This window comes from Lissotriton helveticus, chromosome 1_1 (genome assembly GCF_964261635.1).
Source record: "Lissotriton helveticus chromosome 1_1, aLisHel1.1, whole genome shotgun sequence".
Classification (NCBI taxonomy): Eukaryota; Metazoa; Chordata; class Amphibia; order Caudata; family Salamandridae; genus Lissotriton; species Lissotriton helveticus.
The window spans coordinates 1,390,659,551-1,390,687,015 of NC_136057.1; the positions used below are offsets into that span (position 1 = coordinate 1,390,659,551).

Consider the following 27,465-nt stretch of genomic DNA (forward strand, 5'->3'; position numbering starts at 1 on the left):
TCACCTTGTGGATGTCACAGCTCACGTAGAAGTTCCATGTCAGGATTTTGAAGAACAATCCGAGATGGAGTGATGTCTTACTCACACATGAGCCCATCTCCCTTCCAAAGAGACCACACCATCCTTCAAATCTCCAATTAACATTCTAGGCCTCAAAGGAGGGGGGACAAAGGGGGTGGGAAAAATCTTTCCCCACCCAAAGCCCCCCTTTAAAAAAATGGTTTTAAAGTTCACTGACAAACTATGGGAAAAATAGAAAAGGGTCCGCTTTTTAAACAACAAGGCTACAAAGACAACAAAGGAGAAGTTTCATTTCAAAGCAACTGCATCTTTTATTGCAAGCGGTAGTCGACACAGGTTTATATGTATGATGTGTTGGGACAGAAGGATAGACTAGGGCTGGGTACACTGAACAAATAGAAAACTCCCAGTAGGCAGAGAAACAAGACCAGCTTTTCAGGACCAAAATCTCAAACCCACTTAGCCCCTAGTGCGAGGTACAGCATTCTTTCAAAGGCTCAACGTGTGCTGCTGAGGTGAACCTGTGCTTCCAGGTGCTGAGCATATTCCACTTGACTAGCATCAAAGTTTCACTTCAAAACTGCGTATAAAATATATGGGTGGGGGGTATGCAGTAGTCCCGATGAGATATGTGTAATATGATTGTATCTAGTCACCCTGTCAGCGAAGTTATATGTGATGCGTGTTGTTCCTGGTCGATTACTACCAGCTTGTTCCAATCTCGGAGGGCAGAGCTACATGAAATACCAGATCACCCGATAGTCATTTCTATGCTAGGGTGAATAAAAAAGGTTTCACAAGGACTGTTCCACTGCCACCACTTTGTTAAGAATGCAGCAATGCGTCAGCAAAACTCCCAGCACAGACACAGGCTTAAGTTTCCTCAATTTATTTGCAAAAATTTCCAGTTTACTGTGGCAAAGATGGGTCTGGGGTGCTTAACTGTGAGCAGGGGGAAACCTCACTGTGTTGTCTGATGAACTCCTACCCTCCCACCTCATAAAACCAGCTGTCTGCAATTGTCCACACAACACCAGCAGATGCAGCTCCAAGGTTTTGCCGTCTCCGCTGCGCTCTCCGATCATTCACGCTTTCTGGTTCATAGATTTCAAAGTTTTGTTCAGCTACACACAAAAAAAACAAAAAAAAAACAATGTTGAATCCCAAAATAACAGTTAAATACTCTCAACTAACTGCTGTAAGAAATCATGCAAATGTTTAACAGTCAATGGTCAGGTAAATATCACATTTTGTTTATAAATAAATATTTTATGTACAGAATTACAACTCCTTTCCAATTCTGAAAAGCATTATATGAATCATATATTCAAGGTTACAGAGACATTCTAGTTAAGCTCCGATTTTACCCTCAAAACCATAAAAACTCAGCAGTTATAGTTACCTGAGCCAACCATAACTTACTCCCGTAATAAAATGCTTATGACCTCACATTACATCACTGATGACCTGTTCAGTGAAATCACTGAAGATCTCAAATGACAGCAAAGTAAACTTCAATATACTTCATACAATACTATTTAAATGTAAAAAAAAACGACAGGTGAGAGATGTACAGCACAGAGCTAACTGTAACCTTATCAAATAATAAGCTCACTTATCACCTAAGAGGCAGTCCTTAGCGGATAATCCGGTTTCTTCGGATGCACTACTCTAAACAGTTATGGGTGAAGTAAAACATCTAACCTAAGGCTAGTCTACAAAACACAACATGCTACATACCATGCTCTAGTGGTAGGTTTCCTTGGGTCTTTAAGAATCGTCATACAATCTGATGGTAGATTTAGGTATCCGAACTATGACTTCAGGAGCCATATGGTTCAGCTCCTTGGGTTTTTGATGTCTGATTTCTCCATGGCTCTGCTTGAGAAGGTTGGAAGGGAGGTGCAGCTTTTGGTGTCAAACCACCAACTGTTCTAGTAGTGTGGTGAACCATGGTTGACAAGCCCATTTGGGAGGTACTAGAATCAGTGTGAGTGATGTCTGCCTGAGTTTCCAAACCAGAAATTGAAGGAGAGAGGTGGAAAAGAGTAAGCAAATATCCCCGACCAGTTCATGCATAGGGCATTGCCTTTGGATAGAAGGTGTGGGAATCTGGAGGCGAAGGTTGGACATTTTGAACTCTCTGCTGTAGCAAAGAGGTTTATCTGCGGCAAGTCCCATTTTTGGATGTACGGAAGGAGAACCTGGGGATGAAGTTCCCATTTGTGTACTTGTTGCCGCGTCCTGCTGAGGAGGTCGGCAAATTGGTTGTGCATGCTTGGAAAGTGTTTTGCCAGAAGATTAATTTTGTAATATATTGCCCAATCTCAAAAGGTCTGAGAGAGGCTTGACAACTGTAGAGTGCACCCCCCCCCCCAACTGTTTTTGTACATAGCTGTCATATTGTTTGTCTGGAATAAGACAACATTCCCTAGGAGGTGGGGCTGAAAAGCTTTTAGTGCTAGATAAACAGCTAGAAGCTCCAAGTAACTGATGTGGAGACTTCTGTGTTTGGTGTCCCATAAACCCTGAATTTTAAGATGCTGGAGATGAGCACCCTAATGTGTGAAATGTATCTGCTACAAGTACAACTTGTGGAATCGGGTCGATGAAGGGCCGCTCTTCTGATAGATTTTGTGTGTTCCACCACTTCAGAGAGCGATGAGTGCGGCTGTCTACCAACACTAGATCTGTCAATTGACCCCGTGATTGATTCCACGGACGTGCTAAGTATTCCTGTAGAGGACACATGTGTAATTTTGCGTGAGGCACTATTGCTATGCATGATGCCACCATCCCCAATAGTTGAATGAAAGTTTGGACTGTTAGGTATTGGTTGTTTTGAAACTGTAGTAATAAAAAAGGTTTTAATTCTGGCTGAATTGGGAGAGGCTAGAGCTGTGTGAGTGTTTAGGGTTGCTCCCAGATATGGTTGCAGTTCTGAGGGTTGAAGATGGGACTTTTGTGCATTGACTGTAAATCACAATTGATGGAGAAGGTTTATGGTAGCTCAAGTCTGTTGTAGTACGAGTTACTTACCTTCGGTAACTATGTATCTGGTAGAGACGATTCTAGCCGCAGATTCCTTAACGTAGAATTATCCCCAGGCGCGAGACTGGAGCCGGAAAACCTTTGCCACTGCATCCGTGCGCGCCGGGGGGATGGCACCACGTGACTCCGCCCTGACGCCGTCCGTGTTCGTGACGTCAGCGGGGATACACAAGTCCCACCCCGGCGAGCCTACGTCAGTTTTCTTCGGAGAACTTTTCCGCGCCACAACGCAGAGCCATCACAAACAAAAACTGAGAATACTTGAACAGTGCGCGAAAAAAACAGCTCAACAGAAAGGGAAGAAACGAATGGTGAGGAACAGAACCATCCAAAATAGTGCCAGGCACTATGGTACCAAAAGTCATGGAAGGAAAGAACATGGCACAGCTATTGCAAGCAAGCCTGCAAACAAATACGACAGCCTCCCTGGGGGTAGAAAGCATGTGAAAAATTGCACAGCAGACGAAGAAGTCTGCAACCACAGAACAGCACTTTAGGTAAAGTACATTTATAGCAAACATTCAATTAACAGAACAGAACAGAGAAGGGCATTAAGGCCAGAACGGAAGAGGAACGACAATTCACCCCCAGACAACACCAGCAGGGAGAGACATCTCCTGAAAAGAGGGTCGAGATCTAGCCAAGAGACCTCAATCCCATGGACTGCAGAGGAGTCATAAGTGCAATCAACAAAAGGAAGAAGAGCACGAGCAGACCCCACACTGGAGACCAGGGTGCAGGGGAGCAGAAGCACCCATGAAATCATCAAACCATCCCCAGAAGGGAAGAAATGGAGCAAACCACCAGACTAGCATCCCCCTAGGGATGAAGTAAGCAAAGGCACTCGCATAAGACAACCACCAGGAGGCAGGGGAGTGCAGAAGACCAAAGAAGGGTCCTCGCAGAACGGGGCGGAAGGGCAGGTCGTGAAGAAATCTGCGGCTAGAATCGTCTCTACCAGATACATCGTTACTGAGGGTAAGTAACTCTTACATCTGATAGACTACTAGCCGCAGATTCCTTAACATAGAATAGATACCCTAGCCAGAACCCAAGGGGAAGGAGGGTCTGCGAGAGGACCTCTTCAGGTCAGACGAACACAAGACCCCAAAAGGGGACAAAGTAAAGGGATAGGGGAAAAAGCCCAGTCCCCCCAAAGCAGAAGAGAACCTCAGTATCGTGGAAGAACACCGGACCCACAGGGGATGTGTCATAACGACAAAAGAGACAACCTAGCCCTCACCAAGCAGGCGGAAGCAAGGGCAATACGAAAGGAGGCCAGCAGTCAATGTACCAGCAGTACATTAAGTGTACAGTAAGTGTTATTTCTGCAGACCAGGTTCAGATTGGCGAATGGCTAGCGGCCTTTCCAGAGGCTTGGGCAGCAATTACGGCAGATGCATGGGTCCTTCAGACCGTGGGCGGGCTTCATATAGAGTTTTACGACCGGCCACACCAGGTAAGGCCCCCACGCCCTATAATGTTTCCATTGGCCGATGGGCAGTTGATCGACGAAGAGGTCTCAGCGCTTCTCCGCAAAGGGGCCATTTGTCAGTCAACTCGGCACCCCTCCGGGTTAATCAGCAACCTCTTCCTTGTGGAAAAAAACAATGGAGCAAGCGCCCCGTGATCAATCTCAAAGAATTCAACGGGTGGTTGGTCTACCATTATTTCAAGATGGAGGGAATCCATCTTCTTCGGGATCTTCTGCTTCCGAACGATTGGATGGCCTGTTTGGACCTCAAGGACGCGTACCTGGTGGTACCCATTCATCCTCCTCACTGTCGTTTTATGCAATTTCTCTGGAAAGACCAGGTTTTAGAGGTCACTGCCCTTCCGTTCGGACTTTCCTCGGCCCCATGGTGCTTCACCAAGCTGCTGCATCTGGCGGTGGAAGTTCTGCGGAGCCAGGGTATTCGGATGATTGTCTATCTGGACGACATCCTCTTGATGGCTTAGTGCCCCGAGAAGTTGAACCTGCAACTTCAGCAGACAGTCTCCTTGTTACAAGGTCTGGGTTTGATCATCAACAAGGACAAATCTGTCTTCCCTTAGTCTCAAAACGTGGTATTCCTGGGATTTGTCGTGGATTCTCTACAAGCCTCCCTAAGTCTTCCGTCCCGGAAGATGGCCAAAATTCGGCATGTGCTGAGACAGACAATTTCCAGATAGCACACCTCCGTGCTCCAGATTGCCAGAGTGGTGGGACTCCTCTCCTCCTCCAATCAGGCAATCTTACCGGGGACCCTCCCATTATCGAGCCCTTCAGCGTCTCCAAGCGCATCACCTCAGGAGGGGTATGACGTACGACCAGCTGGTTCCCCTTTCAGAGGAGGTGAAAGGAGAAATGTCCTGGTGGCACACCCATATGGAGGCCTGGAACGGCCGGGCAATCTTCGGGTCGACACCAGACCTAGTGATAGAATCCGACGCCAGCAGGTCGGGCTGGGGCGCCCGCTGCGGAGAATTCTCCATAGGCGGCGCTTGTTCGTCAGAGGAACAGGAGTTACACAAACTGTTTAGAGCTTTTGGTGGGGTCCTTTGCAGTCCGCTGTTGGAACAGAGAATCAGCAAGGTCTTGCGTTCTCCTACGAATGGACAACGTCTCAGCGGTTCCATCTGGGTGGTCCGCGTTCGAGCACTAGCGGATCTGGCGAAGGAATTTTGGGACTATTGTCTTGCCCATCACGTATCCGTGACAGAGGAATACTTACCGGGCCAATTAGGTGGCGGATTAGCACTCGAGATACCTGTGGGACACCAGCCTATGGAAGCTGGACGTTCAGGTATTCCAATGGCAGAACGACTTGTGGGGTCTGTTCTCGGTGGACCGGTTTGCGTCCTGCTTGGATTGCAAACTCCCGCGATTCTTCAGCTGGAGGCCGGATATTCTCGCGGAAGCCACAGATGCTTTTCTCCAAGACTGGAGTCAGGAGAAGGCTTACGCGTTTCCTCCCTTTTTAATGGTGGTGCGGGTGGCGGCCCAGCTTCGCCACCAGAGTGCGGAGATAGTAGTGGTGACGCCTTTCTGGAGGTCCCAAGTTTGGATTCCAGTTCATCTGGAACTTTCTTGGGATTCTCCAATCCAACTCCCCCGGCTTCCTCATCTTCTTCTCAATCCAGACCGGGACCTGCATCACCTCATAATGCAGGATTCTCTCAGCCTCATGGCATGGCGGCTTTCCGGCGATGTTGGTCGCTCCCAGGCCTTTTGAAGTCAGCTGAGGACCTTTTGTCGAAGGCTTGGGCGGTCAGTACCGCAAAGAGGTATCGATCCGCTTGGACCAGGTGGGTACGTTGGTGTCTTCGACGGGACCTGGTTCCCCTGGTCGCAGGCGTCGTTCACATTCTGAATTTTTTTAGCTGAGTTGGCGGCAGGCGGCCTGGGGTAACGTACCATTAACGCAATGCGTTCCGCAATTTCGGTGGCGCACCAGCCAATAGAGGGAGTCCCTGTCTGGAAGCATCCTTTTGTGTGTAAACTACTAAGGCATTCGGCTTTCATTGCCCCCAGAACTGCACTATTCAGTCCTGTGGGATGTCAACGTCGTTCTGAACCTTTTTCTTTCATGGCAACCCAACGAATATCTTTCTTTGAAAGAGCTGTCGGACAAATCAGCTATGCTTTTGTGTTTGGTGTCTTGCCATAGGGTTTCGGATGTGCGAGCCTTGGACGTTTCGGCAAGAATTTTTTCCACGGAAGGAGTTACCTTTACAGTGGGACGCCACACGAAGTCCGAATCAAGAACGGTCTCTTATCCAGCGTTTGTAGACGTCCCCAAGCTCTGCGTGGTTCAATGCCTAAAGGCATACGAAAATATGACTACAGAGGTTCGTCCTCCGGGCGAAAGACAATTGCTCATTGCCTTACGAAAACCACACAAAGCAGTATCCTACCGCACAATCGCCCGGTGGGTGCGGAAAATCTTGCAGGAGGCAGGTATTGATACTAAGCTGTTTGGTGCTCACTCGGCTAGAAGAACCATGGCTTCGAAAGCTTTTTCTTTAGGGGCTCGTTTGGAGGACTTGATGCGTGCGGCAGATTGGTCCTCAGATTCCACCTTTAAGAGGTTTTATTTCAAACCGGTGGTGGACATTGCACATTTGGTGGTAAATAAGCTTTGAACTAGCATAATCTGAAGCCTCCAGTCCCGACATAGAATCGAAATTTGCCTAGCTTAGTAACGGTAAGTTTCAATTCTATTAAGGACACGGAGGCAAGGATTATCCCTCCCAGGTCTCTTTGGTTGAGATCCCGCCCGTATTGCAGTAAGTAATCAGGTTTTTGTTCAACTAGGGCTATGCTTTGTTCAAATGCTACTACAATTTACTGTGGAGTTGATTTTAAAAGTGTAGGTTTGTCTTATGACGCTTACGCTGTTGTGTCTCTTCCACTAGGCAATGAAGGTTCGAAACAGGACCAGTAAGATGTCGGCGTGACTCACGCGAAGAAAAGGAAGATGGCACAAGATGGACGCCCTATCTTCATGGTATGGACATTGTGAAAGGACTAATATTGTGATGCTCTCATTGACTGATGGGATTTGTAGTTGTTTATAGAGAATATATGTAATTTTACTTGTTTAATGCTTTTTCCCTTTGTTTTCGGGATATGTAAGCATTTGTTTTGGTGCTTTTCTGGGCTGCTGTGAGTTTGTATTGTAATAAACAGCGAAGAAGGAAAAGCAGAATCCTCGCCTCCGTGTCCTTAATAGAGCTAATTTAATAGAGCTAATTTCGATTCTCTAGCCTTCTCTACACTGATCTACAATCCCACCATCCCCATTATTACCTGCCAGTTCACATTAACTTGCTTGCGATCTTTGCTATTAACGACCTACAGCCCCCATAAGGGCGTGCCCTTATCTTGCCACTATTATTCTGATCAAGGTAGTTCTCCTGGTGCTCCTATCTCCCGCTGCACCCAGTCACGCTAAGTACACTTTCATTAAGCCACTCTTACCAGCTCCTACAATTTGTGTGCTTCCCAATCTCTGGTGTATATTTCTCCCTCCCCTCGCTTGAGCCGGTCCTTTTCCTCTATGTAACTCGTGTCTAACTCTGAACAAACGCCCTGCCCTAGACCAAAAGCGAGCACCATCTTCATGACAACCACTGGCCCTGCTCACCACAGCTTGTTCTGCAACACACAGACACGCTTTATGGCTCGAAGCTACCTGTACACTTTTGACAGCAACCCAATCAGAAACAGCAGAAGCATGTGTGTGTGTGTATACACACCAAGGAGACAAAATAAAGAAGTACATGCAGCATGAGGCGTCACTTTAAAAGCAATCAACTTAATATGCTGGTATTAGTCCTTGTTATGGCAATTTTTCGTTTTTACCGATACCGACACTGAACCATGGCAAGAGGTTTCCCCCCGAAAAAAACCCAGAACTATCTTCATCCCACAGCTTGCTAAAAACAGGAGTTCTCTGCGTTATTCTCCTAGGCCTCTCTAACGCGAACACTGGTCTTCAACAGAGGGGCAGGTAGGAGTGGCATGAAAGAGGACAAACTTTCTCAGCCACTTCATAAGTCATGTACAGCTGCAAAGAGGACCGGGTTATGTTTAACACAACAGCACTTTGAACCCATATTTATAACCTTAACATATATGCAAGTCCCAGAATGCAGTGTGCTGTTGACTAAAACAAGAACTGGAAGAAGCTGGAACTTTTGACATAAGGTTACCTAGCTGCTTCTCATTAGTCTCAGCAAGATATTATTTATTTTCAAATGAAATTGGATAAATAGGTTTTGAAAACGGAAACTGCACAGAATAGCAATGTTTACCATGTTACAACATATTAATGTGACAAAAAAGGCAACAAACATCCATTTTTGTCAAGAGTCCCCGATATATTTTAGCTTCCTCACTTGCAACATAATTTTTCACCTTACACAGAGCCTAGTTATGATGATTTCTCCTTTAAGAAGCAACACATGAACTGGAAAGCATTTAGAAGACTACAGATTTCAGAGGAAATCTTACTTGCAAGATTAACCATTTGCCACATTCATTGTGAGAATATGGTGCGGTTTACATTTATCAGCACGTTTAAGTCTGACATTTAGGGTTTACCAAACCTGGTTATCAATGAAGCCTTCTCACCAGCAGAGAAGCATCCAATCCCAATAACAGTGGCACCTCACGACACCGACTAGGATTTCTAGCACTCAGTACTCCTCCCCTGCACCCACTTAAGAGTTCCTTCAAGTTTCTCATTGAATGTCGTCTCACCTCCTCAAACTTGTGGATTTGTCGAATGAAGAAATCTCCATAGCGCCTGGCGACTTTGGTGTCTGCGATGTGGATCATATCCTGCAAGTAAAAAAACAAAAAAAACATCCATTGGTCAGCTGACTATGTGACAAAGAACATATACCACATTTCTCAGACAGGTGTCTTAACTAGATCAGGGGAGCAAACTACTGTGCGTCATTCAGAAAACACCTGCTTCGCCCCTTCCTCACTAAATAACGCACTATGTATGTAAATCTTCAAGATGAGTCAGAACCTCCAGGATTTCATGATTAGCAAAAGAAATCGGCACCATCGTAAAAAAGACAGCGCTTTGTTTTACAAAAGTGCCCGCAAAATTTGGAGAATGCTTAAACTTTTGTCCTCCCCACCGCCTGCCCGTGATGTCAGTAAAGCAACAAAAAGGTGGTAATAAAGAAAGGTGCATTCTGGAAGCAAGTTAGAGGAAATGCTGGCTGACTTCTCCGATTGAAGATAATAAGCCCCTAAAACATTGAATAGGTTTAATTTCCTCAATATTTTTAGTTTAATACTGCATTCTGCACAACTGCAAAGCCATATTAAATTAGCAGTTTTCAAAAACCAGAAGGGCTTAAAATACACAACAGCACTGGATAAATTCCACCTGTTTTCAAAAACCAAAAGGGTATGATTTATATATGTACTGGTAAAGTATCCCGCTTTCAAAAAGCAGACAGACCCAGAAGAAACAGTGAAGGAGAGGAACACAAGCAGATGGTTGTAGACCTATCAGCTTTTTGGATGGATACAAACTATCATGTCATCCCACTCATGTTTTTTAAACTGAAGTCATCCAATTGGAAAAGCAGATTTGTAGATTTGGCAGCACAGTAAATGTGCCAGAGTAAAGCTGCTATTCAGCAATGACATTAACTAATGATTCCCTTCTCATCCCACCCTACTTCAAAACACTGCCAAACTTACCTCACCAGTCCCTATTGCATAGGTACTCCCAAACCTTTTCCCAGGGACAAAAAAGTATGGTCTGTGGTGTGAACGAGGGCTACAATAATGCCAGCAGGGCGGAGTGGGCAGGTAGTGGGGTGGAAGGTTATCCTAGTGGGTATGGGGCATGTGACGGACACAAGGGGGGGGGGGGGGGGTGTAGAAGTTCAGCTGCTTTCATAGCCCTTGGCAATAAGAGTAATAATTAGATATCTGTCCCCCAAGGACTGTGCTGTTTTGAAAGCATTCCCATCCCCTAGTAGTGGGTGTAACTATGAGTAAAACGTGTCTCGCCTTATTCTTTGGGCAATTCATTTAGAAGCACTACAAGCTATGGCCTGTGGATACAAAATTAAAACAAAGGATGGTCTGTTTTAGCAGCCCATGAATGGTAGTGGGAATCCATTGCTGATCAAGTAGGATGGTTGCTGCTCTGCCACATTCACACGTCCCATGGGGTCAGCCCTCACAAACAGACTAACCATGTTCCATGGTACAAGTCTAGACTACTTTGTAAGGCACAGACACCACTGCTGAATCTGCCCTCTCCCCGGTGCTTTGCAAGAATCCCCATCTTCTCAAATTTGCAATTTTAGCTCTGCTGTGTTCACCACCATTTCCTGCGGCATGGTGCCCCCATCTTCTAGAGTGGGACATTCAGCAGCAGGATGTGCGCACTGCTGCCGATTGCTTTCTTGCCGTTACATTAATCCGGCACCTTCAAGGCAACATCAATAGAGAGAACAAGTCCCCCCCCCCAGACCAAAGAAATGCATCCAAAGGGCTGAAGGGATTATTTCTGCATCACTTGGTCCAAGTGGTCCCATGCATTCTCAAGAATAAACAACAAAACATCCAGGGGTCACAAACTTCACCTTGTCTATGTAGAAGTCCACTTCAGAAGCAGACTGGAACTCTCCGTCCAGGGCAGAGACCCCGCTTGTCCAAACCAAGTTCTTCATCTTGTGTTTGAAGACCAGCAGCTGAATGCGGAACTCTTGCTCAGTTAGGTCCAGGAACCCTGCAAGCTTGGCCACCGGCATAGTGGTATACAGCTTCAGGAAGCTGTAACAAAACAGATCATCAGCAGGTGTAGGTAAGATAAGAGCACAAATTGATACTAGACCAGAAAAATGACAAAGGGATAGTTAAGCCGCAGCAAGGCAACAGATATATATATATATATATCTATAAATGAAGATCTCATCTCATGCTGGGTATAATTTATTTCAAGTAGTATCGCATTATTAAAATCAGACTTCAACAATTATAGATTGACAGACTATGGCACGAGAAAAACAATCCTAATAGGTTTACTCTTGTAGACCCCCTTTGACCTTTCCCTTTTATCACGCTGATAGCAGCACACACCTGCGGATGGTTGAAAGCTGGGCCTGCTGCTGCACCTCATCTAAGAAGACCTTTAGCTGCTGTAGGTATGGCTCCTTGTGGTAGTTGGGGTGCACATTATCATAGTTGGGGACAACTGGCGACAAGAACTTTGGGCACGAGTAGCTGTAGAGTTCTTCAAAGATCTGAGCATCACTGGAAAGAGAAAAACGTTGCTGACTGATCGAGACAAGAGCGAAGGGGAGTGGCTCCCCAGGAATAGAACTGATCTTTTAACTTGTGGTAAGGGAGGACAATAGAAAGCAAGTTACGTTATTTATACCTAAAGCTTGAGGGGTGCCCCATTTGCCCCAGACATGCAAACTATATTAGCGGCTTTGCTTCAGTTATTAGGAAAACTAGGAAAACAAAGAAAACATACATACACACATACACATATATATATATATATATATATTCCAAACAATCGTTCGCACAGTTTTCAAAGAACGACGTCCAGGCCAACAGCTTTGTTCAACAACTGGTGTTTATTCACAACGCACTCGACGCGTTTCGGGAACAAATTCCCATGTTCACGAGTGATAGTGCTTGTTTACAATCCAGTTTAAATGCATATCATGTGACCTTAATTCCAGTAAACATAAAAAACAGACTACCAAAATTACGTGTCATCTGGAGGTATGAGAACAGACTCACATTACTGGATGTATGGGCGTAGCTAAAACAAACCAAAGGTTTAGCCAATGTGATATGTGAAAATATGCTAAACCTTTGTTTTAGCTACGCCCATACATCAAGTAATGTGAGTCTGTTCTCATAGCTCCAGATGACACGTAATTTTGGTAGTCTGTTTTTTATGTTTACATGCCCAGGTCCCCACAAAGATTGTGTGCGATTATAGACATGCCCAGGACCCCACAGAAATAGTGCGTGATTATACACATGCCCAGGTCCCCACAGAGATGGTGTGTGACTATCGTATTAACACGGTCGCCAAAGAGAATGTGTGTGATTATAGACATGCCCAGGTCCCCACAAAGATTGTGTGTGATTATAGACATGCCCAGGACCCCACAGAAATAGTGCGTGATTATACACATGCCCAGGTCCCCACAGAGATAGTGTGTGATTATACACATGCCCAGGTCCCCACAGAGATAGTGTGTGATTATAGGGATGCCCAGGTCCCCACAGAGATAGTGTGTGATTATACACATGCCCAGGTCCCCACAGAGGTAGTGTGTGATTATAGAGATGTTGAGGTCCCCACAGAGATAGTGTGTGACTATACACATGCCCAGGTCCCCACAGAGATAGTGTGTGATTATACACATGCCCAGGTCCCCACAGAGATAGTGTGTGATTATACACATGCCCAGGTCCCCACAGAGGTAGTGTGTGATTATAGACATGTCCAGGTCCCCACAGAGATGGTGTGGGACTATAGTATTACCACGGTTGCCAAAGAGAATGTGTGTGATCATAGACATTTTAAGAAATACATATTCAGGCTGAATCATTGAAAATTAGGTGGGAGAGTTGTGTAATGTTAGGCCAAGGAAGTTAAAACAGAGGCAGGTTCAGATTAATGCTTTGTTGAAAGACAATTGTGCCATTATCTTTGTCCCAAATACTCAAAGTCTGTTTTTACCCTTTTAAGATTTACTCCACTCATGGATATTCTCCCGGTATGATTTTTGCAGATTGATTGTTATATAATCTGTTTTGGAGGAGTTTGTCCCAAATCTACTCTCTATGCACATCAGCAAAAAGTATTCAATTAAAAGTTGGAACCCTCTGAGGGTTTTTGAGGCAAGCAGTGTATCTTTCGCAAACAATAACAGAGACTTTGCTATCTGCATGTATTGAGATGCATTAGCATGAACTATGCAACTAGGGGGCGTATGTATCAACCAAATTTTGATTCGCAAATGCTGCAAATTGCAAAAAAGCAGTGTTTGCGAATCAAAATTCAGAAAACGGTATGCATTAGGATAATAGCATCGCAAATTTAAGGAATCGCAAAGTTTGCGATTCCTTAACTTTGCGTAAGCATTTAAGGAATTGCAAAATGTGATTCCTTAAATGCTATGCAAGAAGCACTCAAGTTTTGCGATTTCTTAAGAAGAAATTACCATCAACTTCAAGTTGGTGTTAATTTGCGATTTCTTTCACAAAAGCATTTTTTGGCATTTGTGAAGGTGCCATGTGGCACATACATGCCGTTAGGGCATGTATGTGCGATATATGCGCACACATGTTCGTTTCAGGGGTGCATCAGGGTGTCCTTATGACACCCATGCACCCTTGAAATTATTCTCAATTTGCGATTCTCAAATTGCGAATCGCAAATGGAGAATGACTTCCCATTCATTTCCATGGGCCTCCTGGCCCATAGAAATGAATGGGAAAGTATTCCTTAATTGCGATTTCGCAATTTGCAAATCGCAATTAAGCAATACTAAGAAATCACAAAAAATGTTAGTTTTTTTAATACATCCCGTTTTGCAATTCTCAAATAGCGATTTCTAAAAAAACGCTATTTGAGAATCGTAAACACGGATGTTGATACATATGCCCCTAGATCATATGAATAAAAGAAAAATAATGGAGTAAGCATGTATCCCTGTATCCTTTATTCATGGTGATACATTCTGCCACTTAACCCTAACTAGCCCTCCGCACCTGGGCATAACTGTCATTGAGTAGGCAGATTAATGTTGATATGTTACAAGGGACCCCCATTCTCTCCAAAACTGACCAGAGTTTTGTTTGTGGGACTAGCTCAAATGCAGGTTTTAGGTTCCAAAACGCTACACCACCCAATTATACTCTGCAACACATCACTCCACTCTTCAACACGGTTCTCTACACTATGACATTCTACACTTGTCCACTATACAACACTCTACTCCACTACAACACTCTACTCCACTGCTACACTCTATTCCACATTATGCCACTCAACGACACTCTACTCCACTCTATGCCACTATACAAAACTTTACTCCACTCTGCAACACTTTATACAACTCCAGCTAGGCCACTCCACTCCTCTTTACTTCACTGTACTCAATGAGACACTACTGCACTCTTCTTCATTGTACTTCATTACTCCACTCTACACCACTTATGCCACTCCACTCGATGACATTCGATGCCACTTTACTCTACCACAATGTACGACACTCTACTCCACTGTAACCTCTCTACTCTACAGCACACTACCACTCTATACAACACTCCACTCTACAGTATCACACTTTGTTACTCCACTCTGACAGTCCACTGTATGACACTCTCCTGCACTCTACTCAACACTACTCTACACCACTCCACTCTATGCCATTTCACTTTATGCCCCTACACCGTATGCCATGCCACTCTATAGCACGCCACTCTACTCTACTATATGGCATACCACTCTACTCTACGCAGCTCCACTCTACTCTGACACACCAATCCACTCTACTCCACTTCTCTCTACTCTACAACACACCCCTCCACTCAATCCAATCCACTCTATGTCACTCCTCTCTATGCCACCTCACTGTGCACTATACACTATTCCACTCTACGCCATTCCACTCTAGTCATCACTACCACACTGTACGACACTTCAGTCTACAGCACTCTACAACAGTCCATTGTATGACACTCTCCTCCGGTGTACTCTAGGCAACTACACTGTACGACAGGCTACTCTATGGCGCAACACTCCACTCTAATGTACGGCAGTCCACTCAACTCTTCGCTACTGCATGACACTCTACGCCACTCCATCTAAACCTCTATGTTACAAGCCACTCTACATCGCTCCACTGTTCACCACTCCACGCTATGCCACACCACTCTACCCCATTCCACTGTATGCCACTCCACTCTATAACACTCTACTCCACTGCATGCTACTCCACTCTACAACAACCCACTCTAGGACACTCCATTGTATGACGGGCCACTCTATAACACTCTCTTCTAACCTACTCGACGCCACAGTGGTACCATAGATGAAGGAGGTGAAAATCTTCCTGCAGTCTAGTCCAAGTCCAAGCGTGAGGCATAAGGAAGCTGCTATGATTAGTGCAGCAGATACAGTGGCACTGGGCAGGGTGAAGAGCCAACAAAAGCCTGATCTTGACATAGGAATATTAGGGCGGTGCTACTGTATTCTATTGTACAGTGATTGATGTGGGGTGCCGAAGCACATTTTTGGACAGGTAGCATGCTAAACCATGAGGGAGTGTGGGGCTGGCAGAGGATGTATTTATTATCATTCTATGTGTGAAGTGTTTTGATTTCATGGGTGAGTGACCAGAGAGGTGTTCTTTTCTTGTCTTGGGGCATAGTGTGTATGAACGGAGCAGGATCCATAAGAGATCGGCACACAAATTATAATATAGTTAGAACTAAAATAAATAGGCAGCATATGTCTAGTTAGGTGGAGTGATGTGTGCAAATACACTATAGGGATACCCAGAGAAAGCCTAGTAATCCTCTTGGCAACGGCTGCAAGGCAGAGGTCCTGTCAAGTGTGTAAAATGATAGCTTGTACACAATTTGCTTAGTTTGTTTTTGTTTAATTATGCAAATGTTCAGGAAAATTATGCGAAATATAAAATTACACAAATGCAAACTACATTATTCAGTGCTATATTTGAGCACAAAATGAGTTTTGCAATTTTGCAGTAAAAACATTGCACGTAAAAACATAAATGGCATAAGGAAAAGGCTCTCATGGTATGGACATTTGTATGAGTCCCATGCATTTGTGATAAACTTTTTCCACAAATGCCACATAGTTATGTGAGGTGGCACTGGATTTTTTATATCAAATCAAAAATCTCTATTTGTTTCAAAGAATCAACAAATCTTTGTACATATTGTAATTTACATTCATCTAAATATAAACATAAAAACGTCTTATTTATAAGGGTCTAAAATGCAAGACATATATACTGATTACATTTTCTCCTTTTAGTCCTGAACCTTATTGCACATGATTTAATTAGAGTTCTTGCCAATACAGTGCAAAGATAACTATTCAATTAGCGCGAGCGGACCAATTTGGGCTCCACTACTGCTGGAATTGTTTGATGATTCAGTCTAAAACCATTAAAAAGTTATAAATACATAGACAATTCTAAAAATCCATTTAGCCCATTCCTATATCTTATACGACTGACAGCTAACAAAAATGTACTAACGCCAAATACAATAAGTTGGTCACTGTCAGATTTTAACCCCATCCACGTGGGGTTAATTCCACCGCGGCGAGGGGGGGGGGGGGGGGGGGCCGCGCGCGGCACTGCAGTACTCATGACGAGTCCAGCTCGTCATGCTGCACAGTGGAGCTGTGCTCATGACGAGCTGGACTCGTCATGACTCCACCCACTCCAACAGAACGCCCGCACAGGCGGGGAATTAGCCGCGCATGGGCGGGCCGCGGCAGTTATGAGGAGCTGAACTCGTTATGAGCATGGGAGGGGTTAAAATTCCAAGCGACTCTAAGTAGCTCCTGATGTTCAAACTTCTGCACAGGGACTTAATCCACTTACCTCTGGGGGTAGCATACTGCGCAAAAGAATAGAACATGCGCAATATCCTCATTAGCACCTAATGTAGACAATGAGCATTTGGGATCACTAGCCATCAGTTGAGGTTTTGCCCATTTAGCTGTAAAAGCGTGGACTTGTAATATCTCATACCTGAATTTCCTATAGAGCATGGGTACTCACAAACTTTCTCTCGGGGGCCAAATTTACAGTGTGGCTTGTGGCCGAGGGCCGCACTGGTGGGGGCGGGGCAAGAGCAGCAAAAAAAGACTGACCATGAGGTTGAACACAGGCCCCTGCAACAGACGCCTTCGTCTACTGAGCCACCAGACCTGGCATTCACTCACTCACTCACTCACTCTGTCTGTCTCCCTCCCTCTTTCTCCCTTTGTCTGTCTGTCTCCCTCCCTCTCTCTCCCTCTGTCTGTCTCCCTCCCTCCCTCTCTCTCCCTCTGTCTGTCTGTCTCCCTCCCTCTCTCTCACTCTGTCTGTCTGTCTCCCTCTGTCTGTCTCCCTGTCTCTGGCTCCCTCCCTCTCTGTCTGGCCCTGTCTCCCTCCCTGTCTCTGTCTGGCCCGGTCTCTGTCTGGCCCTGTCTCTGTCTGGCCCTGTCTCTGTCTGGCCCTGTCTCTGTCTGGCCCTGTCTCTGTCTGGCCCTGTCTCTGTCTGGCCCTGTCTCTGTCTGGCCCTGTCTCTGTCTGGCCCTGTCTCTGTCTGGCCCTGTCTCTGTCTGGCCCTGTCCCCCTCCATCTATCTCCCTCTCTCCCTCTCTGGCCCTGTCTCTGTCTCTGTCTCTCTGTCCCTGTCTCTGTGTTTCTGTCCCTGTCTCTGTGTTTCTGTCCCTGTCTCTGTGTATCTGCCCCTGTCAGTCTGACCCTATCGTTCTCTGCCCCTGTCTCTGCCCCTATCTGTCTCTGCCCCTATCTGTCTCTGCCTCTGTCAGTCTGTCCCTGCCTCTATCTGCCCCTGCCTCTATCTGCCCCTGCCTCTATCTGTCTCTGCCCCTATCTTTCTCTGCCCCTATCTGTCTCTGCCCCTATCTGTCTCTGCCCCTATCTGTCTCTGCCCCTATCTGTCTCTGCCCCTATCTGTATCTGCCTCTGTCAGTCTGTCCCTGTCTCTGCCCCTATCTGCCTCTGCCCCTATCTATCTCTGCCCCTATCTGCCTCTGCCCCTATCTGCCTCTGCCCCTATCTGTCTCGGCCCCTATCTATCTCGGCCCCTGTCTGTCTCGGCCCCTGTCTGTCTCGGCCCCTGTCTGTCTCGGCCCCTGTCTGTCTCGGCCCCTGTCTGTCTCGGCCCCTGTCTGTCTCGGCCCCTGTCTGTCTCGGCCCCTGTCTGTCTCGGCCCCTGTCTGTCTCGGCCCCTGTCTGTCTCGGCCCCTGTCTGTCTCGGCCCCTGTCTGTCTCGGCCCCTGTCTGTCTCGGCCCCTGTCTGTCTCGGCCCCTGTCTGTCTCGGCCCCTGTCTGTCTCGGCCCTTGTCAGTCTGTCCCTGTCTCTGCCCCTATCTGTCTCTGCCCCTATCTGTCTCTGCCCCTATCTGCCTCTGCCCCTATCTGCCTCTGCCCCTATCTGCCTCTGCCCCTATCTGCCTCTGCCCCTATCTGCCTCTGCCCCTATCTGCCTCTGCCCCTATCTGCCTCTGCCCCTATCTGTCTCTGCCCCTATCTGTCTCTGCCCCTACCTCTGTTTGTCTGCCCCAACCTCTGTTTTTCTGCCCCTACCTCTGTTTGTCTGTCCCTACCTCTGTTTGTCTGCCCTACCTCTGTTTGTCTGCCCCTATCTGTCTCTGCCTCTATCTGTCTCTGCCACTCTGCCCCTGCCTCTATCTGCCCCTGCCTCTATCTGCCCCTGCCTCTGCCCCTGCCTCTGCCCATGCCTGCCTCTGCCCATGCCTGTCTCTGCCCATGCCTGTCTCTGCCCACACCTATTTCTGCCCACGTCTATCTCTGCCCATGTCTATCTCTGCTCATGTCTGTCTCTGCCCATGTCTGTCTCTGCCCATGTCTGTCTCTGCCCATGTCTGTCTCTTCCCCTGTTTGTCTCTCGGGCAGTGCACACATACTGTGTCTACATGTCACCAGCCCAGAGACGCCCCCCCCCTAATGTAAAAGCCAGCTTGTTGTCTTTCAGAATGTGCTGCTTTGTAGTGTTTGTGTCCCACCACTTGGCCTGGGGGTCACAGTTGTCACGGCCCCCCTCCATTTCCTCCTCCTCCTCCTCCTCCTCCCCCCCCCCCCAGCAGTCAGATCAAAGCCCCCTTGGCGCCAGTCACTGGAGTACTTCACAGGTCTTTAAAAGACCATTTAATTGTTAATGAGGCCTTGTTGTATTTGACCTCTTCTTAGCGCCCCTGCATCTCCACTCTATGCCTGAAATCACCCGGCCCCCATAAATCAACAACCGGCGGTGTTTGCAGACACTTTACCCAAAAAAAATATAACACAGGTACATGTCTGCAAGGTCCGCGGGCCGCACAAGAATGAGTACCCGTGCCATAGAGAGACTTTGCCAGTTGTGGTTCAATCTCATCTAAAAAGGGCTCAATGCTCGGGTCAGTTTAAAAGACAAAAATTGAGTAGTCAGTCTCCCCAACTCAGGATTTAAAGGGACTTTGTGCGTTATGAATTCCCAGTATATAGTTTTGATCTCTTTCTTCGAATCGGGGTCAGCAAGCTCGGGGTTGCCCTGTAGCAGCTCAAACCTTTTTTTAAGTTGGTGAGCCATTTACAGACGTGGGCCAACCAGGGAAGAGTGACAAATACCTCCAAATGCAGTAGCTCCCTCAAGGTCTGCCTGTAAGTCTCTAATTCCTCGGTTGTCCAAATTATGATCCAATAGGCCAATGGCTTCCATACAGCAAGATATCCTATTCTTTTTATCCCAATATCATGTGTAAGAGAGATCATCTGGCTATTTTTGGGCAAACGTGTAAGCATTCTCATGATTTTGTTTTACCCAATGATGAGTGGCTGAAGATTTTCTCCTTCCCATAGCTCAGATCCATAAAGTGTAGCTGATTGAGCTCTAGCTTTAAAACTTCTGGAGTAATGGCCTTTGATGAGGTGGAGTGCTGTTTCTTCACTACAGGAATAGAGTTCTGGATTAAGATTGTATTTGATTTTTTTATGGAATTTTTAAAACAAGTGTAGCATGTACTTCTAGAAATTACATGACTCAAGCAGCATTATTTAAATTTCAACCGGGTCTCAATATTATGCCAAATGGTAATGATGGGAGTTGGTGCTATGAGAAGTATCCATCCAATTTTTTTTTTAAAGGCAGAGATACTGCCTACTAATGTACAATTATATGTCATTAACGATAGAGAAGAACACCATGAGATGTGAAAAAAACAGTGTGTATGCGTTATTGGGTGACAAGAGAATTTTTAAGGTTTAGGGTTGGTGTGGGCTTTTAGGGGGCAAGAAAAATGTTATAGTTTAGGGTGGGTATGGGTTTTTCGGTGATAAGGAATTTGTAGGGTTTAGGGTGGTTATGGGTTTTTGGTTGTGAGGTTTAGGGTGTGTATATGTTACTGGGTGGCAATGGAATCTATGGGGATTAGGTTGGGTATGGGCTTTTGGTGGTGAGGTATTTTTTAGTGTTTAGGGTAAGTATAGGTTTTTAGGTGATAAGGGCTTTTTTAAGTCTTAGAGTGGTTATTGCTTTTTGGGCGGCACTGGAATTTGTAGGGTTTAGGGTGAGGATGGGTTTTTGGGTTGTAAGGGATTTTTTATGTTTTAGGTTGGGTATGGGTTTTCAGGTGATATGGGCATTTTTAAGTTTTAGGGTGCATATGGGTTTGTGGGTGGCAAGGGACTTTTTAGGGTTTATGGCAGGTATGGGTTTTTCGGTGGTAAGGTATTTTTTAGGGTTTAGGGTGAGTATAGGGTTTTTGGGTTGTGAGGATTTTCAATGATACAGAATTTTTAGGGTTTATGGTGGTTATGGGTTTTGGGGTTGTGAGGTTTGTTTTAGGGTTTAGGGTTGTTATAGGTTTTTGGGTGACAATGTAACTTCTATGGTTTAGGGTGGGTATGGGTTTTTGATGGTAAGGTATTTTTTAGGGTTTATGGTGAGTATAGTTTTTAGTGATATGGGCTATTTAGCGTTAAAGGTGGGTAAGGGCGGAATGGGAATTTTTAGGGTTTAGGGTGGACATGGGTTTTTGTGTGGTAGGAATCTTTAATGTTTTAGGGTTGGTATGGTTTTTTTGATGATAATGAATTTTTACGGTTTAGGGTGATCATGGATTTTGTGGTTGTGAGGTTTCGGGTGGGAATGTGTTTTTGGGTGGAAAGGGAATTTCTGGGGTTTAGGGTGGGTATAGGTTTTGGGTGGTGAGGGAATTTTGAGTATTTAGGGCCGGTATGGGTTTTTGGGTGGCAAGACAATATTTCGGTTTAGAGTGGGTGTAGGTTTTAAGGGATCAAGGGAAATTTTATGGTTTAGGTTGGGTAAGGGTTTTTCAATGATAAGGATTTTTTAGGATTTAGGGTGGTTATGGGTTTTTGGGTTGGGAGGTTTGTCTTAGGGTTTAGGGTGGTTATTGGTTTTGGGTGGCTATGGAACATTTAGGGTTTAGGGTGGGTATGGGTTTTTGGTGGTAAGGTATTTTTTAGGGTTTATAGTGAGTATAGTTTTTGGTGATATAGGCTTTTTAGGGTTAAAGGTGGGTAAGGGTTTTTGGGTGGCATGGGAATTTTTAGGGTTGAGGGTGGGTATGGGTTTTTGCGTGGTAGAGGACTTTTAATGTTTTAGGGTGGGTATGGGTTTTTTAGTGATAATGAATTTTTAGGGTTTAGGGTGATCATGGGTTTTTGGTTGAGGTTTGGGGTGGGTATGTGTTTTTGCATGGCAAGGGGATTACGGGGGTTTAGGGTGGGTATAGGTTTTTGGTGGTAAGGGTTTTTTTAGGGTTTAGGGTAGTTATGGCTTTTTGGGCGGCACATGAATTTGTAGGGTTTAGGGTGGGGATGGGTTTTTGGGTGGTAAAGGTTTTTTTAGGTTTTAGGGTGCAGATGGGCTTTTGGGTGGCAAGGGTCTTTGTAGGATTTAGGGTGGGTATGGGTTTTTGGGTGGCAAGAAACATTAAGGTTTAGAGTGGGTGTGGGTTTTTGGGGCAAGGGACATTTTCTGCTTTATGTTGGGTATGGGTTTCTCAATGATATGGATTTTTTTAGGGTTTAGGGTGGTAATGTATTTTTGGGTTGTGAGGTTTGTCTTAGGATTTAGGGTGGTTATAGGTTTTTGGGGTGTCTTGGAGTCAGAAGGAGGGCTGCTGTTGCCACAGATCTTGCTTCCCTGCTTTGCTTTTCCGCCCACTTCACCACATCTCGCGGCCCCCGCTTCGCGGTAGCCGCTCGCCGGCCCAGGAACTTTGCTGCCCACGTCCTGCCTGGGACCCAGTGGCCTTTTCCGATACTGCCTACACAACGCACGGACAGAGGCGGGACTGCGAGGACCAGCCTTCCCAGCGGCGCTGATCGGCCGCAGCTGGTCCTCTTCCCGCCCCCTCCAGCATAAAAGACCTAGCTGCGAGTGTATCCGGTGGGTGCCTTGGATAAAACGCAACCGCACCAGCTAGATTACCCTCTCGTCTGGGAGGGTGATGAACTGAAATATCTAGGCATACGGTTTACAAGGCAGAAAGAGGCCCTGATGAGGATTAACTATGGGACGGCTATTGATAAAATCTCTGACAATATTACCAAATGGATACATCTGCCACTATCAATGGCGGGCCGCATTTCTCTCATCAAGATGGTGATATTACCCAAATTATTATACCTCTTCATCAATATCCCGTATAACCCAGGAAGGTTTTTCTTTCGCACACTCAGAACCCAACTCACGCGGCTTGTATGGGGAGGGAAGCAGGCGCGGCTCAATCTTGGCACACTAATGCTACCATACCACCAGGGTGGATATGAAGTCCCCAATTTTGAACGCTATTTTGACTGTGCGCAAGCTCACTTTGCTACATACTGGTTCCACCACCCGCCTTTCATGGCCCATCTGGCAGTAGAAGACGGCTATATGACCCAGACGCCCCAGAATGGTTATCTATTTACACACGTAAAGGAGAGGGAACGAGATCCGTCCACAGTCGACTGCACGGTAGGGATGTGGCGACGGATTGCGCGTGTCATGGGAAGCCCATTCCTGTACTCACCTAGGATGTCCTTACTGAATGATTCCCGGTTGCAAGTAACATGTGAAGAGATATGCCCCAGAATGTTAACTGGGCTTGCATCCCACACTTGGGGAGACCTATACATACAGAGCATTTTTACATCTGGCATGGACCTGATCCAAGGTAGCAGACTACTGGACATTGATTTTTGCTGGACTGTCGGATATGTTGGAGACTGAGATAGCGCCATGCCTACTTATAGCGCTACTAGGATTGACGCAAAGCATTGCAACTGTACACAGAAAGTTTTTAGCAATGAATCTATTACTGACTAAGCGGTAGGTGGCGTGTAGGTGGGGATGAGGGAGGGCCCCCAAATTCAAGTCCTGGATATTGACTATGACCACTTGGCAGGAGCAGCTACACTCTTATGAGGAACTGCTGCCAATTAGATCACGACCAAAGGATATTTGGGGCCCATTCACTTCCTATCTTCTCAGACTGGAGGCAAATGAGGAAGAAGGGGCGGAGAGGGAGGGACATGTCAGCGATAGGAACCCACACCTAACGGTCTGACTCAGAGGTACTGTACTTCTGTAGCTAAACACCCTCCCGGGGATGCTCCCCTGAGATCGCAAACAATGGGTGTATCGCTCCATGTATTGAGACGGACGGGACAGGACTGCAAGATATGGGCCTACTGGAGGTGTATTGTGTTTCCACCGTGCTCTACCACAACTTCATTCATATTGTAATGTACTTGTGACAAATACTGGGATGCCTGTCACGCTATTTGGAATGTCATTCAATGTTTCGGTTTACCTTCACTGCAATGTGCAATTTATTGAGGGGCGGGAGGGTGGGAGTTTTATTCTGGATTCTGTTATACATAATATATACTTGTAAACACGGGAAGGTGTTGAACATGTGTTTGGAATTTGGCAATGTATTGGACGATTATATTACACTGATGTACCATGTTTATGAACAATAAAGGTTATTGAAACTTAAATAATAATAATAATAATAATAATAATCGCTGTCTTTAGGAGATTTTAAAAAATGATGTTACTGCATAGAGAGCAAAAAATTAGAGAACAGACTAAAACACTGAATAGCCAAGGCTATAGTGTTTCTTTTATGTTGTTGATCATGTGACACTGGGGTGGTGTGCAATGTATAAAATATATGGCGGACTGCGTTTCCGTATGTGATCAAGGTCACTTGTTGACCAAAACGCGTCAGAACAGAGGCTTGTGAGTAATAAAGAACTTTCATGGCAATGTACCCATTGGAGTTTGTGCCTTTTGTATACATCTATGTATATATATCACATATAGAAAAGGGTAGTGGGGTATACACTGTGGAGGGTTAAGTGAACCTGTAATGTGAGACAAATTAGTATAAAGATGACCAAGCTCAAAGGACAATTGGACAACAACCACCCCTAGTTGTTATTAGTATAGACAAATTCCACATTTTTAGAACAAAACACAACAATAATTTCCCGAGCTACAGTCACTTCATTTCCAGATACAATCACTCCACGCAGTGGTCTTCTCAGTATATTTTCTTCTTGATACTTTATTCAGTATCGAGAACAAGGCAATTTTTGTTATCTTCGGCAACAGAACAGATAGCCAGAGATTATGCCAACATGTGTTTCGTCCGGGATTAACCAAGGACTTTCTTAGGGCACCAACTATAAGGCTGTGTGCAGTTTGTTCTCACAAAAACAGTCAGATCCCAAAACATTTACTTGTGTGGTATTGAGTTCACCTGTGAATTTCAGATTAAGGTCGTTCTCATTTAAGTAAGCGAAATAATGCTTTGCGGACTCCATTGACCCTCTCCTAATTATGCAGAGGACGTGAATGTACCTCCTCCAGCAAACAATCATATCCACCCACTCATCCATGGTGTTGACCTAGGCCACCTGCTTCTTCGACCAGCCAATTAACAGGTTCGCGTAACTGAGGGCGAAGCAGGTGCCCATCACCATGCCTTGTATCTGCCTGTACCGTTGCTCCTGGAAAATACAAATGTTATTGCGCCGAGACGCCCTAGGGCCATAGTTCGCGCTTTATAAATATTATTAATAATAATAATAATTCAAAGAGAAGGAGATAAATTCTTCCACCATGTTGTTATGCTCCAGGAACCTCAAGGGTCGTCCCCTTAAAAAGAATCTTACTGCCTCCAGCCCATCGGTGTGTCAAATATTTGTACACAGGCTCGGCACATCAAGAGTTATCATTATAAAGTATTGTTCCCATTCGATTCCTTGTATTTGCATCAGAAATTACTTGGTGTCTAGTGTATACAAAGACAGTTGCATTACAAAAGGGAACAGAAAATGCTCTATATATCTTGATACATTTTTTGTTAGGCCTCCTATAGAGGAGACTATGGGGCGTCCTGGTGGGCTAGTGGCATTCTTGTAGATTTTAGGTAGGTGGTAAAATTTTGGGTTTCTTGGGTGCTTGTTTTGTAGAAAACGATATTCTTCCAATGATAGAATACCCTTACCAGCTATACTAATGGTGCGCAATTATTTGCAAGCAATAGGTCCCGCATTAGTTAAATGTTGAGCTATTGCTTTACCAATGTAAAAGAAATGTGGCATCTGCTTTCCTTTGTTTTTCTATTTATTGACTTTTGTAGCAATGGCGGCACACCACACCTTAGATGTTTAAAGCTTAAGCGTGGCGTGCAGCCATAGCCACAAAAGTCAATGAAGTGTTGTGCAGAGCAGTAGGCAATGCCACAGGAAGGATGTCCGCAATGACGGGAGGGAGGAGGTGCGAGCAGAAGAGGCATCAGATGGCCAACCAAAAAATACAATTGGTGATCTCCACTGGGGGGGAACCCGTTACACAAAGGCGGGACAGATGGACAGTATTGACCAACCAGAGTAAAGGAATATGGAAAGGCAGGCCAACAAACCAACTAGAAGTCCTGGTCATGTTGAATACCCAGAGAGGTGCTCTTGTCTTGGGACACAGTGCCCATGAGTGGAGCAGGAGCTGTGAGAGATAGGCACTCAAATTATTAATATAGTTAGAAATAAATCATATAGGTAGCAACACAGCACTAGCCTAGCCAGCGGGACAGCAGGGTGAATCAGAGAAGGCCTTGTAAGGCAGAAAACCTTTTACATGTAAAGTGATACAGTGTGTGAGATTCCCATCATTTACTTTTGCGTGATTATGCACATTATCTGTGAAATTACGCAAGGTGAAATCTAACTTTACAAATGTTAATTCAATACTTGAGCATGAAAATAGTTTTGCAGTGAAAACATAGGACTAAAAAAACAAAAGTTTCACAAGCAACAACTGCTCTTTACTAAATGGTAATGATTGGATTTGCTGCTATGCACCATTTTGTTAACATGCAGGGATACTGCCTAATAATGTGCAATTATATGTTATTGACTTTGGAGAAATTCACCATTAGATGTTGAAAGACCATTCCACTGAAAAAGGTTTAACTAAAAGAAATGCTGCTCATTAGGTGACCTTATATAGGGAAGGAAATGTTACAAGAATTATAAGAAAAGGAAGACCATTAGAATGTAAAGAACCTGCTTTTAAAAGGCACACAAACATTAGCATGCAGTCAATATTTGTATATACATGTATTTGTGTAATCACACGCTTGAGGGGCAGGATTGTAACTCTTAAATATAACTGCAATGACTACAGCCATTGTACATATGTGTAACATTATTCTGGAATTCCATGTCTGAATGCCACTGATGATTTTCTTTGAGCTTAGTTGCTAAAAATATAAATAAGGATAAAAAGTAATTGTTAAACGGTTGCAGCTTTGAAAGGTTTTTATTTTTCACTGCAAAATATACAGTGCTTTTAAGCTTGTGCGCTGTGGGAATATGTAAGAGTTTGAGAAGTGAATGCATTTCATTCAAATGTTCAGCTACTGGTGCCAGGGGCCAAAGCTACTCGGCTGGAGCTGGGGGTGTCAAGGTCAGGCCCTTTGTCTTTCGGCGCTGCCTGAAAGCACGCTTATTCGCACCTCTTTCGCATTCATTGGAATGACAATGCAAGCCCTCACCTCGCACATCAACAGGAGGGGGGAAGGGACTGTTTCAGAG

The 27,465-nt window shown here is 45.3% G+C and overlaps 1 protein-coding gene across 5 annotated transcripts in view; it reads right to left on the reverse strand.

The window, feature by feature from the left end:
- Nucleotides 1-307: 307 nt before the first annotated feature.
- The window catches only part of EIF3L (eukaryotic translation initiation factor 3 subunit L), a 115,934-nt gene continuing 88,776 nt past the window's right edge, over nucleotides 308-27,465 (reverse strand). For 4 of the 5 annotated variants that reach the window (XM_078684155.1, XM_078684153.1, XM_078684154.1 and 1 more), the window contains exons 12-15: nucleotides 11,678-11,851; nucleotides 11,182-11,371; nucleotides 9,320-9,400; nucleotides 308-1,145 (exon numbers count right to left, since the gene is read on the reverse strand). In XM_078684155.1, the coding sequence (XP_078540281.1) occupies nucleotides 1,107-1,145; nucleotides 9,320-9,400; nucleotides 11,182-11,371; nucleotides 11,678-11,851 (484 nt within the window). In that variant the 3' untranslated portion in view covers nucleotides 308-1,106. The remainder of the gene's footprint in view (nucleotides 1,146-9,319; nucleotides 9,401-11,181; nucleotides 11,372-11,677; nucleotides 11,852-27,465) is intronic. The other variant, XM_078684156.1, reaches the window with a different exon arrangement.